This window comes from Mustela lutreola, chromosome 2, assembly GCF_030435805.1.
Source record: "Mustela lutreola isolate mMusLut2 chromosome 2, mMusLut2.pri, whole genome shotgun sequence".
Classification (NCBI taxonomy): domain Eukaryota; kingdom Metazoa; phylum Chordata; class Mammalia; order Carnivora; family Mustelidae; genus Mustela; species Mustela lutreola.
Window position 1 is genome coordinate 105183388 of NC_081291.1, and position 16008 is coordinate 105199395.

Here is a 16008-nt window from a genome sequence, read left to right on the forward strand (position 1 = left end):
TGCAAGCTGGTGTAACCATTCTGGAAAACAGCATGGAGGTTCCTCAAAAAGTTGAAAATAGAGCTACCCTACAACCCAGCATTTGCACTACAGGGTATTTATCCTAAAGATACAAACGTAGTGATCTGAAGGGGCGCGTGCACCCGAATGTTTATAGCAGCAATGTCCACAACAGCCAAACTATGGAAAGAACCTAGATGTCCATCAACAGATGAATGGATAAAGAAGATGTGGTATATATACACAACGTTATACTATGCAGCTATCAGAAGAAATGAAATCTTGCCATTTGTGACAACGTGGATGGAACTAGAGGGTATTATTCTTAGCAAAATAAGTCAATTGGAGAAAGACAATTTCATATGATCTCCCTGATATGAGGAAGTGGAATGCAATGTGGAGGGTTTGGGGGGTTGGAAAAGAATAAATGAAACAAGATGGGACCAGGAGGGAGACAAACCATAAGAGACTCTTTTCTTTTTTTTTTTTTTTTTAATTTATTTATTTGACACACAGAGATCACAAGCAGGCAGAGAGGTGGAAGCAGGCTCCCGCTGAGCAGAGACACCCCCACCATGAGGTGCTGGATCCCAGGACCCTGAGATTATGACCTGGGCCAAAGGCAGAGGCCTTAACCCACCGATCCACCCAGGCGCCCCAACCATAAGAGACTCTTAATGTCACAAAACAAACTGAGGGCGGGAGGAGGTTAGGGAGAGGGTGGTTGCATTACGGACATAGGGGAGGGTATGTGCTATGGTGAGTGCTGTGAAGTGTGTAAACCTGGCGATTCACAGACCTGTACCCCTGGGGCTAATAATACATTATATGTTTATTTAAAAAAAAAAAAAAAAAGCTTCCCCAAGAAGAACCCTGGATGTATTCCTCCCTCCACATCTCCTCAGCACGTGTGAGGTGACTCGCAGTGAGTCGTGCGGCGGGATGCTGCAGGCTCTGTCGCCGAGCCTCGGCTGTCCCCCTGCGCACCTCCCCAGCCTCCCCGGCCCCCACGGATGGTCCAGAACTTTTGACTAGTTTCTTACGTGGCCAAAGGAGTTTTTGTAGATGGAGTTCGGCTAAAGATCTGGAGACGGGGAGAACACGCGGGATCATCCAAGGGGCCCAAAGTCATCCCACACGGGTCCTCAGAAGCGGAGGAAGGAAACAGCGGAGTTGGAGAAGGCTTGGTGACAGAAGCAGACGCCAAAGTGCAGGCGATGGCGGACTGCGGGCTTGAAGATGGACGGGCCCAGCTCCCAGGCCTGCCGGCGGCCTCTAGAAGCTAGAAGAAGCAGGAAATCGTCTCCTCTTGATCCTCCGGAAGGAACACAGCCCTGCCGATGCGCTGCGTTTACCCCAGTGAGAACCCTGGCGGCCAGCCTCCTGAGTTTACGAAGAGATACATGTGTGCTGTTCTAAGCCACGGAATCTGCGGTCCTTGCTACAGCAGCGCCGGAAGAGCGCTCTGTTCCTTCTGTTCTGAACCCTGCCCCCTCCCACCCTGACCGCCCACACCCACCCGCTACCGGGGCCTCAAGCAGCCGGTTCAAAACTCTGCGCCCGCAGAGTTCATGGCAGCATCCACGGCCCCTCCCCTCACTGGCTCTGACCTCAGGGGTGGGGGACCCCACTCGCCCCGTCTCCAGTGTGGAAGGGCAGAACAGCAAGATGTGTCAGGGGAGGCGTAGAGTTGTGTGGTTCCTGGATCGTGCTCACTTAATTCTCACAAGGTTCTTCTGATAAAGCCCCATAAAATGTTGAGATGGATTTTTATGATCATTTCTCAGCCTTCCATTCTCACAGCACACAGAGTGGGCTGCAAACCCCTTCAGGACCTGGTCCTTGCATAATTCTCTTGCCTCCCACTGCCTCACTCCTAGGTTTCTGACACCTTGAATTACCCCAAACGCTGATCTTGTAACCTCAGCTGCCTTCCCCACTATAGCTCCTACACCCTTGTCCAGGTTTAATACATAAATTGGCACATTATTTCCCATCCTTAGATATACTCCCTCAGTCAGAAACCTGGTGGGGGGCGGGGGGAGGAAGGAAGAAGGAATCTTGAACCTCAAACTTCCACATTGATTTATAACGTTTGTGCAGGATATACTCTATTGTGTAAGTCAGAGGACTCGTTAGCATGACTCCCAGAGACTTCTGAGAAATGACTCCTATTCTGGTTCCCAGCCCTGAACTCGAGGCGGCTCTAGAATTGGTCTGATTTCACCCTGAAAGTTTGAGGGTGGGGGCTGAGTTCATTTCTGTTGGGACAACAGCTCTGAGATTGGTGAGGTGTATCTGGCTCAGGTGAGGTGGTCTTGGCCATGTATACAGCAGCTCCAGCCATGGATGGGTAGGTCAGTGGGTGGGTGGGTGGACGGATAATTGTCTAGATCAACAGGTGAGGGGGTAGGTAGATAGGTGGATGGGGGAATGACAGTTCATTGGATAGATTAATCAATAGACCATATGGCCTGAAGGGAGACATTCATGCTTCTAGAAGGTCTGATATGACCCTCACTCATTCACACATTCTTACCTACAACTGTGTACCCCTCAGTAAAATCTTTAGGCCAGAATCTTTCCCTGTTTTAGAAAACATTCCTAGTCTCACTGCCATATATCCTGGCTGTGCTGACAGTTTTAAATATCCTTTAGGTGAGTAAATTCTGTCAGAATGATCCAGTGGCATCTACGTCCCATTTTTCTGACAACTGTATTGCTACTGAACTTTGTCCCTACACAAGTTGTATACATCTCTTAAGTGTCACCCAGATCTCTTCTGTCGCACCTGTCTCTGGGGCCAAGGCCACCTGTTCCCACTCAGCCACCCCTGCTGGGCTCCAGTCAGTTTCACGTACACAGATTTGCTGCTTGCTGCAGAACTTGGTAGGTCCTCCCAGAGTGCCAATCACAAATGTGGGCAGGAGTCGGGCTGGGTTATGTCTCATAGCTAACCTTTGACCATGGGAAACAAAAACCAGTGGATGAATTCTCATCCTTTCCTTCCTCTGCAAGAAGGTCTTGAGATGCAGGTGTCTCTACGGGCTCTCAGAAGGGTCCTTTGAGATGAAGCATTCAGCTGTCCCTGATACTAAATGGTTTCTAAGTCAATGCCAAGTCTCCCTCCCTGCGTCACTCCCATTTTCTCTTGCTCCTGCTTCCCTGGCTGTACCCTCAGGAAAGCAGTAGCACATAAGCTTCTGCTTTCTGGGGATCCCAGCCTAAGATCTGAGGGCCACTGTACTGGTTACTATTATTATTTAAGCAATATCATTTGGTTAAGCACAAGATTTTTTGGACATATTTAGATGATTCAGTGTATTCAGTATCTATATCCTGTGCTAGACTGTGAGCTGTTTGTTTAGGTGTCCCCAACACTGAGTGGAATGCCAGAATTCTTCACCTCACTCCCCACTTACTCTTTTCTGTGACATTAATCATACTGGCAAAGTTCTTATCTGCATACTTCAATCTTCTGCTGTAGATGGTTTTCAAACTCAGTACCCTCATTTTTGGAGGGGTTACTTTTTTTCAGCCTGCTACGCAAAATTCAAAAGAACTAAATGCCGTATCATTAGAGCCTTCTCTGGTAGGCTGAAAAGTGGTACCCCAAACAATAGCCACATCCCAATCCTTAAGGCTCTTGGGATGGGTATCCTGGATGGTGTGTGTGGACCCTAAAGGCCATCACACGCATTCTTATGAGTGAGGTAGAGGCTGACATCACATACCCATAGGAGAGGGGGTGTGACCATGGAGCAGAGAGACTTGAAGGTGCTGGCCATGAAGATGGGAGTGATGTGACCACAGGGCAAAGACTGCCCACAGCCACCAGAAGATGGAGAAGGCAAGGATAGAATTCTCCCCAGTGGTCAGAGCCCCTGGAGGGAGCACGGTGCTGCTGTGACACTGATTTTGGATGTCTGGCCTCCAGAACTGTGAGGATACATTTCAGAAACTCGGAGCAGTTTTTTCTTGAAAAGGGTCTTCAGAGATCACCAACCCTGGCCCTCATGAATACAGTCACTTTATGTTCCTACTATTTCCCACCTGCCTACTGAGTTGATTGAAGTTGTTTGTTATAATGTTTGGAAGTCTGATGTTTGACTCAAATGGTGCATAGGCAGTAATTGTAAACTTGACCTCATTTTCCAGGAGAGAATGAGATCCAACTGTCCTCTCGTCATGACCTTACTCTTGCACTGGCTTTAAGCTCTTCCATCCAGCAGACCAGCACTCTCCAGCATGGGGCCCGAGGATGGCTTGTGTGGAATTGCTGAAGCACTCATTAAAAATGTCAAGTCCAAGGCCACCTGCAGTGGGTCAGTCAGGTAAGTGTCTGCCTTTGGCTCAGGTCATGATCTCAGGGTCCGAGTATCAATCCCTGCTGAACGGGGAGCCTGCTTCTCCCTCTCCCTGCCCCTGCCTGGTGCTCTCTCTTGCTTGCACTCTCTCTCAAATAAATATATAAAATCTTAAAAAAAAAAAAAATTCAAGTCCAGGACTCTGCCCCAAACCTACTGAAAAAAACAAAACAAAACAAAAACAAACAAACAAACAAAACCTATGGATGAGGTGCAGAAATTTGCACTTTTAACAAGCCTCCCAGACTTGAGCAAGTCTCTATACACTGGCTTAAGAGCGTCTACTACAGAAGAAAGGGGTCATGATGGACCCAGGGGTACTTCCCTGTGGCTCAGCAGGAAAACTCCCATCCCTGAGCTAGGTGCTGAACTCACCAGGGGGAAGCTACTGCCCTTGCCCCCAGGACGGCTTGCTTGTGATGAACGCCACCGTGAGCTCATCAAGGAACCAAAACACTCTTGTCCCTTCGCCCGCTCCTACCGTGAAACGGCTGCAAAGGTGTCCACAGACATGGGGCCCACAAAGGCTTCTGAGAACATGAGTCACCATTACATATCTCACGGTATTTAACTTTTTAATTAATAATACTTTCCCTAAACAATAATAGCTTGCAAGCGCATGTGCCCTTTGATCTCGCAATTCCACTTCTGGGAATTTATCCTACGGATAGACTCTATGCTTGTACGTATGCACAAGATTATTCACTGCAGAACTGATTGTAATAGAGAAACATGAGAAATGATCCAAATGGCATCACTGTGGAACTGATGAAATAAATTATACCACTTTGATACAATGGAAAATAATGAGGAAACTGTATAGGTATTGGTATGGAAATGTCTCCAAGGGGAAAAGCAAGGTGCAGAACACATGTATAATATACTACGTTTTGTGGATAGAAAGGGAGTTAATAGGAATCCATATTCCTCTTTACTTGTATATTCATAAAGAAATGCTGGAAGTATATCTAAGAACAGTGGTTGCCTCTGGGGCAGGGGATGAACTTAGGAGGAACAAGGATGGGAGGGGAAGCTTGCACATTATGATATAAGATTATCCTTTGGGTTTTAGAACCATGTGAATGTATTATTTATTCAAAAAATAAATAATACAATAAAATTTAAAATATTTATTGTGGCCTCCAGAGCAAGCAACCTGGTGTGATTCTCCGCACCTGCACGTCTTGACGTCTGTGTAGGGCTCTCCAAACTGGGTGCATGTTGCGGAGGCTACAGGCTTTCAGGTGGTTCCCCAGAGGAGATGGGTGCTCCAGACCAGACTGCAGATTTCCATCCTCCAAACCAGCAGGGGGAGAACATCTCTGAGATTCTTACTGAGGAGAACCAGCATCATGAAGGCTCTGGGATCTGGATCCATTGCACCCTGGCCAGCTCCAAGGCAGGAGGGTCCTCGGGCTGCCTGCTAATGAGTACTCAGTCCCTCAGTACTGAGACAGCAGCTGTTCCCGACTCACAAGGGAGGACTGGTGGTAACGGTCCCGAGTGGCGAAGTCCGCGTTCTCCTGGGTGAGCTGAGTCATCTCCATGTCAACCCTAGCCAGGGACGGCGCCAAAATTATCTGCTCTTGGGGCGATCTCAAGCTCCTTTGGTGAGAGGAAACACAGAGGCGGTCAGAACCAAAGACAGAGCGCTAATCGGTGGAGCTGGGTCTGCTCTGGGAGAGAACAGTGCTTCGCACGAGGGGCGTTGTGCTTATTATTTTGTATTTATTTAACATGCATTTAAATAAGATAACTGCGGAATACTATTTGTGTAATAGTTTATGAACCCAAACTATAAAAAATAAGGATGAAATAAAATAAGGAGAGTGATATTTACCTCTGTTTAGTGGAAACCTAAGAAAATGTACCCACCCAATGGGAGACAACCCACAAGATAACCTTCCACACGGTGTCATGTTGGGGTTCTATGGCTTTTCTTCGCTTTCCTTTCAAATGAAATAATGGAACAGAGAGGCTGGAAAATGGAGAAGAGCAGAAAGAGATGCTTTCTCTTTGGTTTGTTGGAAAGAACCTTGAACGAAGAATGATTTCCAGGGCTGAGGTTTACAGAAGAAACTGCTAGAAGGGGAGCTGCAAAGGCTTTTGACACTAAATTGGCCTGAAGACGAAAAGTATATCCTGATGTGGATTCCATGGTCACTGAAGTGTCTCCATACAGTTGAAGTTAGAATAAACCGTAAAGAAAAATGTCTGGTAGACAAGAGGAAAGTGCTACAGGCAGAATGCAGTAAGGAAAGAGAGTCACCTCCCTGCCACTCATCAGCCTCATCACCCCAGGCCAGCTCTTCAATCACCTCCCCTGCCTTCTTTTCTCATCTTTCCTGGTCCCCTTCAGTTTCCTCAGTCTGTGGTAGGTCCTTTTTTTTTTTTTTTTTTTTTTTTATTCTTTCCCAAAGATTTTATTTATTTATTTAACAGAGAGAGAGAGAGAGAGATCACAAGTAGGCAGAGAGGCAGGCAGAGAGAGAGGGGGAAGCAGGCTCCCCACTGAGTAGGGAGCCCGATGCGGGGACCTGAGATCATGACCTGAGATCATGGATTGCCTCCTCAAAATTTTACTCAGAAAGAATCATCCACTCTGTAAGTACTAATGTTCAGTTCTTTAAAGAATATATTTGACAATTATCTTAAAAAGGTAGCAATCTAATATTCTAAACTTGTGGAACCTCAGTAGGAAGCTCTAGTTGCTTTTGGCAAAATGTGCTGTTATAGAAGTTTAGATCACAGGACTAAGACTTGAAGCCACTTGCTGAGAACATCTCTAAATTAGATAGAGGGAGCTTTTTCTGAGAAATGAAAGAACTTCTGTAAAGGTCGAATCTGCAAGATGTAAGGTCAAGAGGTAACATTCAGTCAACATACAGGTGTTTTTGCCAATCAATTATTTTTGTTAATGGCTTTTTTTTCCCCCTAAGGTGAAACTATTGTATTCTTCTGAGTTCAGGGAAACACTATGTTTCCCTTTTAGACTAGAATAGCCTGAGAATTCTCACCTGGGCAATTGCTAGGACTTCTGAAAAGAAAACCTTCTCAAGGTCAGGCTTCATTTCACATAATTCTGGGAATTGTATGTGTAATGGAAGCACATAGCCAAGTTCCTTTGCCCAAACACATTCTATAATATTATTCTTCGGTTTTGAAAAGCATCTGGGACTATAGTTGGGAGAGGAGGAAACAAACCCTTCAAAACTACCAAACAGCCATTTCTACCTTTAAGCGAATCATCCTTTCTTGGTTCTTTCACCCTCTTGGATGAGCACCACGGGACCTCACCCAGGAGCCACGTGAGGCAGCAAACGTGGTGTTGAGATGGAGTGGAGACCTTCACCACCCACTTCAGAAGCCCACAGAGCTATGAACAGTGTGTACTGGTTTCCCTTCCAACCAACGCACTATCCTTCTCTAAGAATAATCTCCTCTGAAGACATTGTTTTTTCCTAAGTAGTACTACAGTGACCTCAGAGGTGAAATTCCTGGAATTCAAGTGCAACTTAAGGAGGAGTGACCTCCCAGGGTCACTTATAGGCTTTAAAACCAGAAATATGCCTAAAAATATTCCTGTGAATCAGATAAGGCCAAGTACTTTCAACCACACACCTCTTGCAGCTCAATTCTGCAGGCAGCTTCTACACAGAACCTGTGTTCACTCAGCCTCTACTTTCCGTCAGGACGAGGGGGTAGGGGAAAGAGATCAAGTCACTCAACCTGGTGCCCCAGACTGGAAGAAAGGCCAGTGGTGGGAGGAGGGGCAACCCGCCACCTCCTATCACTGCACAAAGGACAACAGCCATCTTCCTGGCAGAGGACAGGGACTCCCCCCACACACCAGTCCTCTCCCTAGTGGTTCCCAGAGCCCTGCTCCTTTTGGTTCATCATCCTAGGCTCTAGCACCAACATTTCCTTTCTTCTGTCGACTTGAACTAGAGGGCTTACAAAGGTTGCCTTTAAAAGGATTCTTAGGAGGGAGGAATGGGGAGTTACTGTTTAGTCAGCATAGACTTTCTGTTTTGCAAGATGGAGAGTTCTGGAGATGGATGGTGGTGAGGGCTGCACAATGGTGTGAATGAACTTAATGCCACTGAATCATACACATAAAAATGGTTAAGATGGGGGGCACTGGGTGCCTCAGGTAAGCATCTGACTCTTGATCTCAGCTCAGGTCTTGATCTCAGGGTTGTGAGTTCAAGCCCAGCGTGAAGCCTACTTAAAAAAAAAATCGTTTAAGATGATAAGGTCTATGACATGTCTGTTTTACCACAATTTTTAAAAAACGGAAAGAAAAAAAAAAAGGATTCTGAATTTACATGGGGGATCAATGGGAAAGGCTCCGCTCATCCATTAGCAACATCAGGGCACAGAAGGTGGCAATATCGGTAAGGGCAACCCAGACATCTCTAGTTTCAGAAACAAACCAACAAAATGAAACCAGGGTCCTGCCTGGATTTTCCCAGCCCGCAGCCCTGGCTCCTCACTGGTATCGAAAGGGGAGGGAAGTGATTTTCCAGAGTCCTGAGGCCTTCAAAGTTGAGGAAGCATTGTACCGGAAGGGTGGAGGAGGAACAGGAAAGAGATGAGGGCACTCCTGAAATCGTACCTTCTCCATGAGGCCTCCTCCTGCTTCTCCCTTTCCCTATGTATTTGAACATGGAGGGGCCAGAGAAATCCTCTAGAATCTCTGCTATGTTTCTGTACTTGATCTCTGCTTGTTCGCCAATACAATCACATCAACCGCCCCTGAATTGAGATGGCAGAAGGGGTGGCCTTGAGGCCTTAATCTTGTATATGATAGTGTATTGAAACTGGTATGTCTTAGACTGGGAACTTGCTGACTCAGCACACAGCAATCTGATTCTAGATAAACCTTCTGTTCATGATTCCTGAAGGTATGAAGGCAAGACTTGAGCCATAAGAAGCTTCTGCTGAGCTGAGATGGGGGTGGGGGGAGGGAGGGTTGGGCGGGGGGAGGCTGGGGTGGCTGGGTGGCGGAAGGCAAGGAGGAACAGAGTCTGAGCATCATTGAGGTTGTCAGATGTCAGGTTCCCACACATGTTTCACTTAAACCTAGCCAGGGACGGGACACCCCAAGTACCTCCTATTAGCACAGACCTGCAGGAGATGGTCACAAGGGACTTAATCCACCTGAAGAAGCTGAAGCTGGAAGCTGATCCTGTAGGGAAAACATATACATAAGTATTAATAAAGGCTCTACATCCAGAAGCCCAGGTTTTTTATTGTTGTTGTTTTGCTTTTTATTTGACAGACAGCAATCACAAGTAGGCAGAGAGGCAGGCAGAGAGAGATGGAGAAGCAGGCTCCCTAATGAGCAGAGAGCCCAATGCAGAGCTCGATTCCAGGACGATGGGATCATGACCTGAGCCAAGGGCAGAGGCTTCAACCCACTGAGCCACCCAGGCGCCCCCAAAAGCCCAGTTTTAATAGTGAAACTCTCTGACCCACACACAGAATTAGCACAAAATCTTTCTTTCCTTTTTCAGTTTAACCAAACCTCATTTATTGTAAGACTCTGACAGCAACCTACTAAGGACTTTGTTCCCATATATAGTGTTCAAAAATTTCTTGCAAAAATTTCTAAAATCCAAAATCCCAAGAAAGAAACTAAAGACAGTGCTACAGAGGAAAAAGCAGAGGATTTGCCAACTTCAGTCTTAGGAATCTAAAATTTTCTGATAATTTTTTTTCTGTTAGATTCAAATTGATAATATGTTAAATACATGCTATAAAATCCCCTACTAGACCATTCACCCTTTAAGCATAGAAAGGACGTGTTTTTCATCTTGGAACCTCACAGTACAACACCCATAGGATCTGGCTCTGGAGACATTTCTATAGGCGTTAAGTGAATCACTTAGCTCAGTATACAGCCACGTCAGAGCCGAAGCTTGAAGTGAGATTACTGTGATACTGGCCAAGTATCCTGACATAGAACACACTGACTCATATAGAACTTAGCACCTTTTTTTTTTTTTTAAATCCACCCCTCCTTTAATGTGGGTTTTTAAAAAATAATCTCATATAATAAATAAGATGAAACTTCAGGAAATCAAATCAAATGTAGTTTCAGAAAATGCTTCTCCAAATTTTGTATCTGTCTGTCTGTCTATCTAAATGGCTGGTTTAAAACTGGTTGATAAGATAGTATTCAGTATATAATCAGGACGTTAGCATTATGGGATACACAAACCAACAAATCTGGAGCCCTCACCGCCAATCACCTTCTTTGTTAAACTCCCCATACACCAAGCCAATACTCCCCTGCCCTGATCACCCCAGGGCCAGGTACTGGATAGCTGGTGACCACTCTTATACCCCAGAGCCCAACAAAATTATTCAAACTATCCAATCCTAAACGTGTTCAGCTACCTCCCTGCCTTGCCCATCCCTTCCTATTAAAACTCCAGTAATGGCTCTGGGTCAAGTTCTCCTCTCTTCATCTTGACCAACCCTGCTCCTTCCCCTTTAGGCCCTGAGTTGTTGCCCTGCCTCCTGTTTCTAGGGATCTGTCAGTATAAACTTCTTCCTTTGTGACTATCATTTTTCTGTGTGTGTATCTTACCATTTCTGTGCCTGTGTTTAATTTTACTAATTAAAACAAATTAGTACATTTTTAGAACAAACTACATGTATTTAAAGTGTAAAATTTGGAAAGTGTTGACCCATGTATGTACTGTGAAGCCATCACCACAAACAAGATAATGAACATATCCATCACCTCCAATAGCTTCCTCAAGCTGCTTCCCACACCCACGAACCCCATCCAAAGGCAACCACAGATCTGCTGTCATTATAGATTAGTTTGCATTTTCAGTAATTATATATATGCAGAAAAGTATACTATGCATTCTTTTTGTCTGGTTTATATATAAATTATATATAAAATATATTAATTATACATATGAAATATACTATGTACTCTTTCAGTCTGGTTTCTTTGACTCAGCATCTCTATCTTGAGATTCATTCATGTCGCTGCATGGATCAACAGTCCATACTTTTTTTTTTTTTAAGATTTTATTTATTTATTTTTCAGGGAGATAGAGAGAGAGAACACAAGAGGGTGAATGGCAGGCAGAGGGAGAAGAAGGCAGAGGGAAAGAAGCAGCCTCCCCACTTAGCAAGGAACCTGACATGAGACTGCACCCCAGGACCCTAGGACCATGACCTGAGCCAAAGGCAGATGCTTAACAACTGAGCCACCCATGAGCCTCAATGCCCATTCTTTAAAAAAAAGTTCATCCTTTGTATTGCTGAGTAATATTCCATTGTATGGCTATGCTACAATTCATTTATAGAGTCACCTCTTGGTGGACATTTGAATTGTTTCCAGTTTGGGGCTCCTTACAAATTAAGCTGATCTGAATATTCATGTGCATTTTTTTTTATGGCCATGTGCTTTCATTTCGCTTGGGTAAATAACTAGGACCCTGTAGCTAGTTCATATAGCAGGTGTATGTTTAACTTTACTTACCTACTTACTTATTTACTTATCTATCAATTTATTTATTAAATTTTAATTCTAATATTGCTAACATACAGTGTTATATTAGTTCCCGGTGTACATTATAGCGATCAATAATTCCCTACATCACTGGGAGCTCATCACCAGTTCACTCCTTCATCCCCGTCACCTATTTTACCCATCACCCCACTTTCCTGTTTAACTTGTTAATAAACTGCCGCACTGTTTTATGAAGTGATCGTATCATTTACATTCCCACCAGCAGTATACGATAGTTCTAGTTGCTCCATATCTTCAATGATGGGTGGCATGGTCAGTATTTTTTTTTTATCGTCAGTACTTTTAATTTTAGTCATATTAATAGGTGTATAGTAGTATGTTGTGATTTTAATTGCATTTCTTAATGAACATGCATGTTGTGCATCTTTTCATGTGCTTATTTGCCATCCATTAATGTTCTTTGATGGGATCCATTTAAAATCTTTGCCTGTTTTTGTTGTCATTTCCTTATTATTGAATTTTGAGAGTTTTTATGTATTCTAGATACAAGTCCTTTATTGGGTATGTGAATTGCTAATATTTTCCCACAGTCTTGGCTTGCCTTAGCATTTCTTTTTTTTTTTTTTTTTTTAAGATTTTATTTATTTATTTATTTGACAGAGCGAGAAAAAGCACAAGGAGGGGGAGTGGGAAAAGAAGCCAAAAGGGACTTGATCCCAGGACCCTGGGATTATGACCTGAGCTGAAAGCAGATGCTTAACCAACTAAGCCACCCAGGAGCCGCAAACTTTGCATTTCTTTACTAGTATGTTTGGAAGATCAGAGTTCTTAATTTTGATGAAGTCCAATTTATCAAATCTTTTCCTGTGTTGAGTGTTGTATCTAAGAAATCTGTCTCATTCAGCCACAGTTTCTTTTTTTTTTTTTTTTTTTTAAAGATTTTATTTATTTATTTGACAGAGAGAAATCACAAGTAGATGGAGAGGCAGGCAGAGAGAGAGAGAGAGGGAAGCAGGCTCTCAGCAGAGAGCCCGATGTGGGACTCGATCCCAGGACTCTGAGATCATGACCTGAGCCGAAGGCAGCGGCTTAACCCACTGAGCCACCCAGGCGCCCCTCAGCCACAGTTTCTTATATTTTATTTTAGAAATTTTATAATTTTAGGTTTTACGTTTAATTCTATCATCTATTTTGAGTTTTTTATAGTGTACGATATATGCAATTGCAGCTTATTTTTTTCAATATGGATTTCCAATTTTTCTAGCATCATATGGCAAATAGACTTTTCTTCCACTGAACTGTCGTGGTACCGTTTCTTAGACTTTCTGTTTTGTCCGCTGATTTGTCTATCTTGATGCCAATACCATGATATCTCAATTGCTTTAGCGTATAATCAGTCTCAAAATCAGGTAATGTAAGTTCAACTCTGTTCGTGTACAAAGCTGTTTGGACTACTATAGGGCTTTTTGCATTTCCGTGTAAATATTTTGGAATCTGCTTGCCATTTGCTCCACAAAAGGCAGCTGAGATTTTGACTGGGATTGTGTCAAATCCATAGAACAATCTGAGGAGAACTGACATTAAGAATATTGAATCTTCCAATTCAAAAATACAGTTCATTTATTTCTTTAATTTCCTCTCTAATTTCTTCTCAGAAATGTTTGTAGTTTTTTCTCTTGTAGTTTGTGAATATTACACTAATTAATTTAGAATGTTAAACCAACCTTGAAGCCTGGGCACATCATTTTGTTATGATGTTTTATCCTTTTTATACATCTTTATATTCAACTTGTTAAAATTTTGTTAGGACTTTCTGCATCTACATTCATGAGGGATATTGATGTAGAGCTTTCCAAAGAGTTTCTATAGAATTAATTTTTTTCCTTCCTTAAATATCTGGCACTTTGCATTAGTGAAGCCATCTGGGCCTAGAGTTTTCTCTGTGGGCAGGTTTTTATTTATTTTTATTTAATCATTTATTTTAAAGATTTTATTTATTTATTTGACAGAGAGAGAACGCGCTCAAGCAGGCAGAAGGGCAGGCAGAGGGAGAGAGAGAAGCAGCTCCCCACTGATCAGAGAGCCTGACCTAGGGCTCAATCCCAGGATCCTGGGCTCGTTGACATAGGCTCAAGGCTTAACTGATGGAGTCACCCAGGTGCCCCTGTGGGCAGGTTTTCAGTGACAAGGTATTTAGACTACCTAAATAGCCCTATATTCTAGAGTGAGCCTTGATATTTCTGTCTTTCAAGGAATTTGTTCAGTTTATCTCAGTTGCCAAATTTATTGGCATATAGCTGTTTATAATATTTCTTTGTTTTACCTTTAATACCTGCAGATGCTAGTAATATCATCTCTACCATTCCTGACATTGGTAGTTTTGTGCCTTTTCTCCTTTTATATTGATCAGTCTAGCTGGAGGTTTGTCAATTTTATTGATCTTGCATAACCAGATTTTTGTCTCATTGCGTTCTCTCTATATAAAATTTTTATTGATTTCTATTTTGATCTTTATTTTTTCCTTTTTTATTCTTATTTGGGTTTAATCTGCTCTTCCTTAGTTTCTTAAGTTGGAAATTGGGGTCATTGATTTCAGAAATTTCTTTTTTCTTTTTTTTAAATTTTCAGTAGTTAACATACTGTGCAATATTGGTTTCTAATATATAATATAATAATATATATAATATATCTTTTCTAATATATGCATTCGATGTGTATAAATTTCCTTCTAACTATGGAATTAGCTCCATCCCCATAATTTCGAAATGTTACATTTTCATTTTTGTTCAGTTCAAAATACTTTGTAATTTTACTTATTATATTTCCTTTGGGCCATCAGTTATTTAGTTTATTGAGTTTATTTAGAGTTCTTAGTCATTTTAGGTTCTTTAGTTTCTAAACATTTTGATAACTGGGATATCATTCTATTACTTATTTCTAATTTACCTTCCCCTTAGTCAAAGAACATATTGTGTTCTTGAATTTGTTTGAATGCTTTTAAATTTATTTAATCTTTTTAAAAACTTTTAACAATTGGGACTCCTGGCTGACTTGAGTGGTTGGGTGACAGCCTTAGGCTCAGGTCATGATCCCAGAGTTCAGGATCCAGTCCTGCATTGGGCTCCCAGCTCAGTAGGGAGTCTGCTTCTCCCTCTGACCTTCTCTCCTCTCATCCTCTCATGTTCTCTCTTACTCTTACTCTCTCTCAAATAAATTTTAAAAAAAACTTAAAAAATTTTATTAAACATTTTTTAAAAGATTTTATTTATTAATTTGACAGAGAGAAATCACAAGTAGTTGGAGAGGCAGGCAGAGAGAGAGAGAGGGAAGCAGGCTCCCCGCTGAGCAGAGAGCCCAATGTGGGACTCGATCCCAAGACCCCGAGATCATGACCTGAGCCGAAGGCAGCGGCTTAACCCACTGAGCCACCCAGGCGCCCCTATTAAACATTTTTAAATACTAGACTATGGTCTGTCCTGGCAAATGTTTCATGTATACTTTTTTTTTTTTTAAGATTTTATTTATTTATTTGACAGTGACCACAAGTAGGCAGAGATGCAGGCAGAGAGAGAGAGGAGGAAGCAGGCTCCCCACTGTGCAGAGCGCTCGATGTGGGGCTTGATCCCAGGACCCAGGATCATCACCTGAGCCAAAGGCAGAGGCTTTAACCCACTGAGCCACCCAGATACTGCTGTTTCATGTATACTTGAAAGAAATGCATATTCTGTTATTGTTGGGTGGAATACTCTATAAATGTCAGTTTGGTCAGGTTTGCTATCAATGTTCTTCAAGTCCTCTAAAGCCTTTTGATGTTATGCCTACTTATTTCAGCAATTATTGAGAGAGAGGTATTGGAATCTTGACTATAATTATGAACTTTTCTATTTCTTTTTGAAGTTCTGTCAGGTTTTACATCATGTTATTAAAGCTCTGTTTCTAAGTACGTAAGTGTTAAGGTTTGTTTTATCCTCTTGATGAATTTTCCCCTTTACTTTTCTGAAATGACCCTCTTTATCTCTGGCAATATTCTGTTCTCTGAAATCTATTTTGTCTGGTGTTAATACAATTACTTCACTTTTGTTTTGATTCACACTATCCTGGTACTATCTTTTCCCTCCCTTTTGCTCTTAATATATTTGA

General features: G+C 42.8%; 1 protein-coding gene across 5 annotated transcripts in view; it reads right to left on the minus strand.

The window, feature by feature from the left end:
- Positions 1-433: 433 nt before the first annotated feature.
- The window catches only part of SLC12A8 (solute carrier family 12 member 8), a 142358-nt gene continuing 126783 nt past the window's right edge, over positions 434-16008 (minus strand). For 4 of the 5 annotated variants that reach the window (XM_059162936.1, XM_059162938.1, XM_059162937.1 and 1 more), the window contains 2 exons: positions 9498-9558; positions 4926-5972 (listed from right to left, as the gene is read on the minus strand). In XM_059162936.1, the coding sequence (XP_059018919.1) occupies positions 5810-5972; positions 9498-9558 (224 nt within the window). In that variant the 3' untranslated portion in view covers positions 4926-5809. Of the gene's footprint in view, positions 1283-4925; positions 5973-9497; positions 9559-16008 lie in introns of those variants that run through there. The other variant, XR_009350922.1, reaches the window with a different exon arrangement.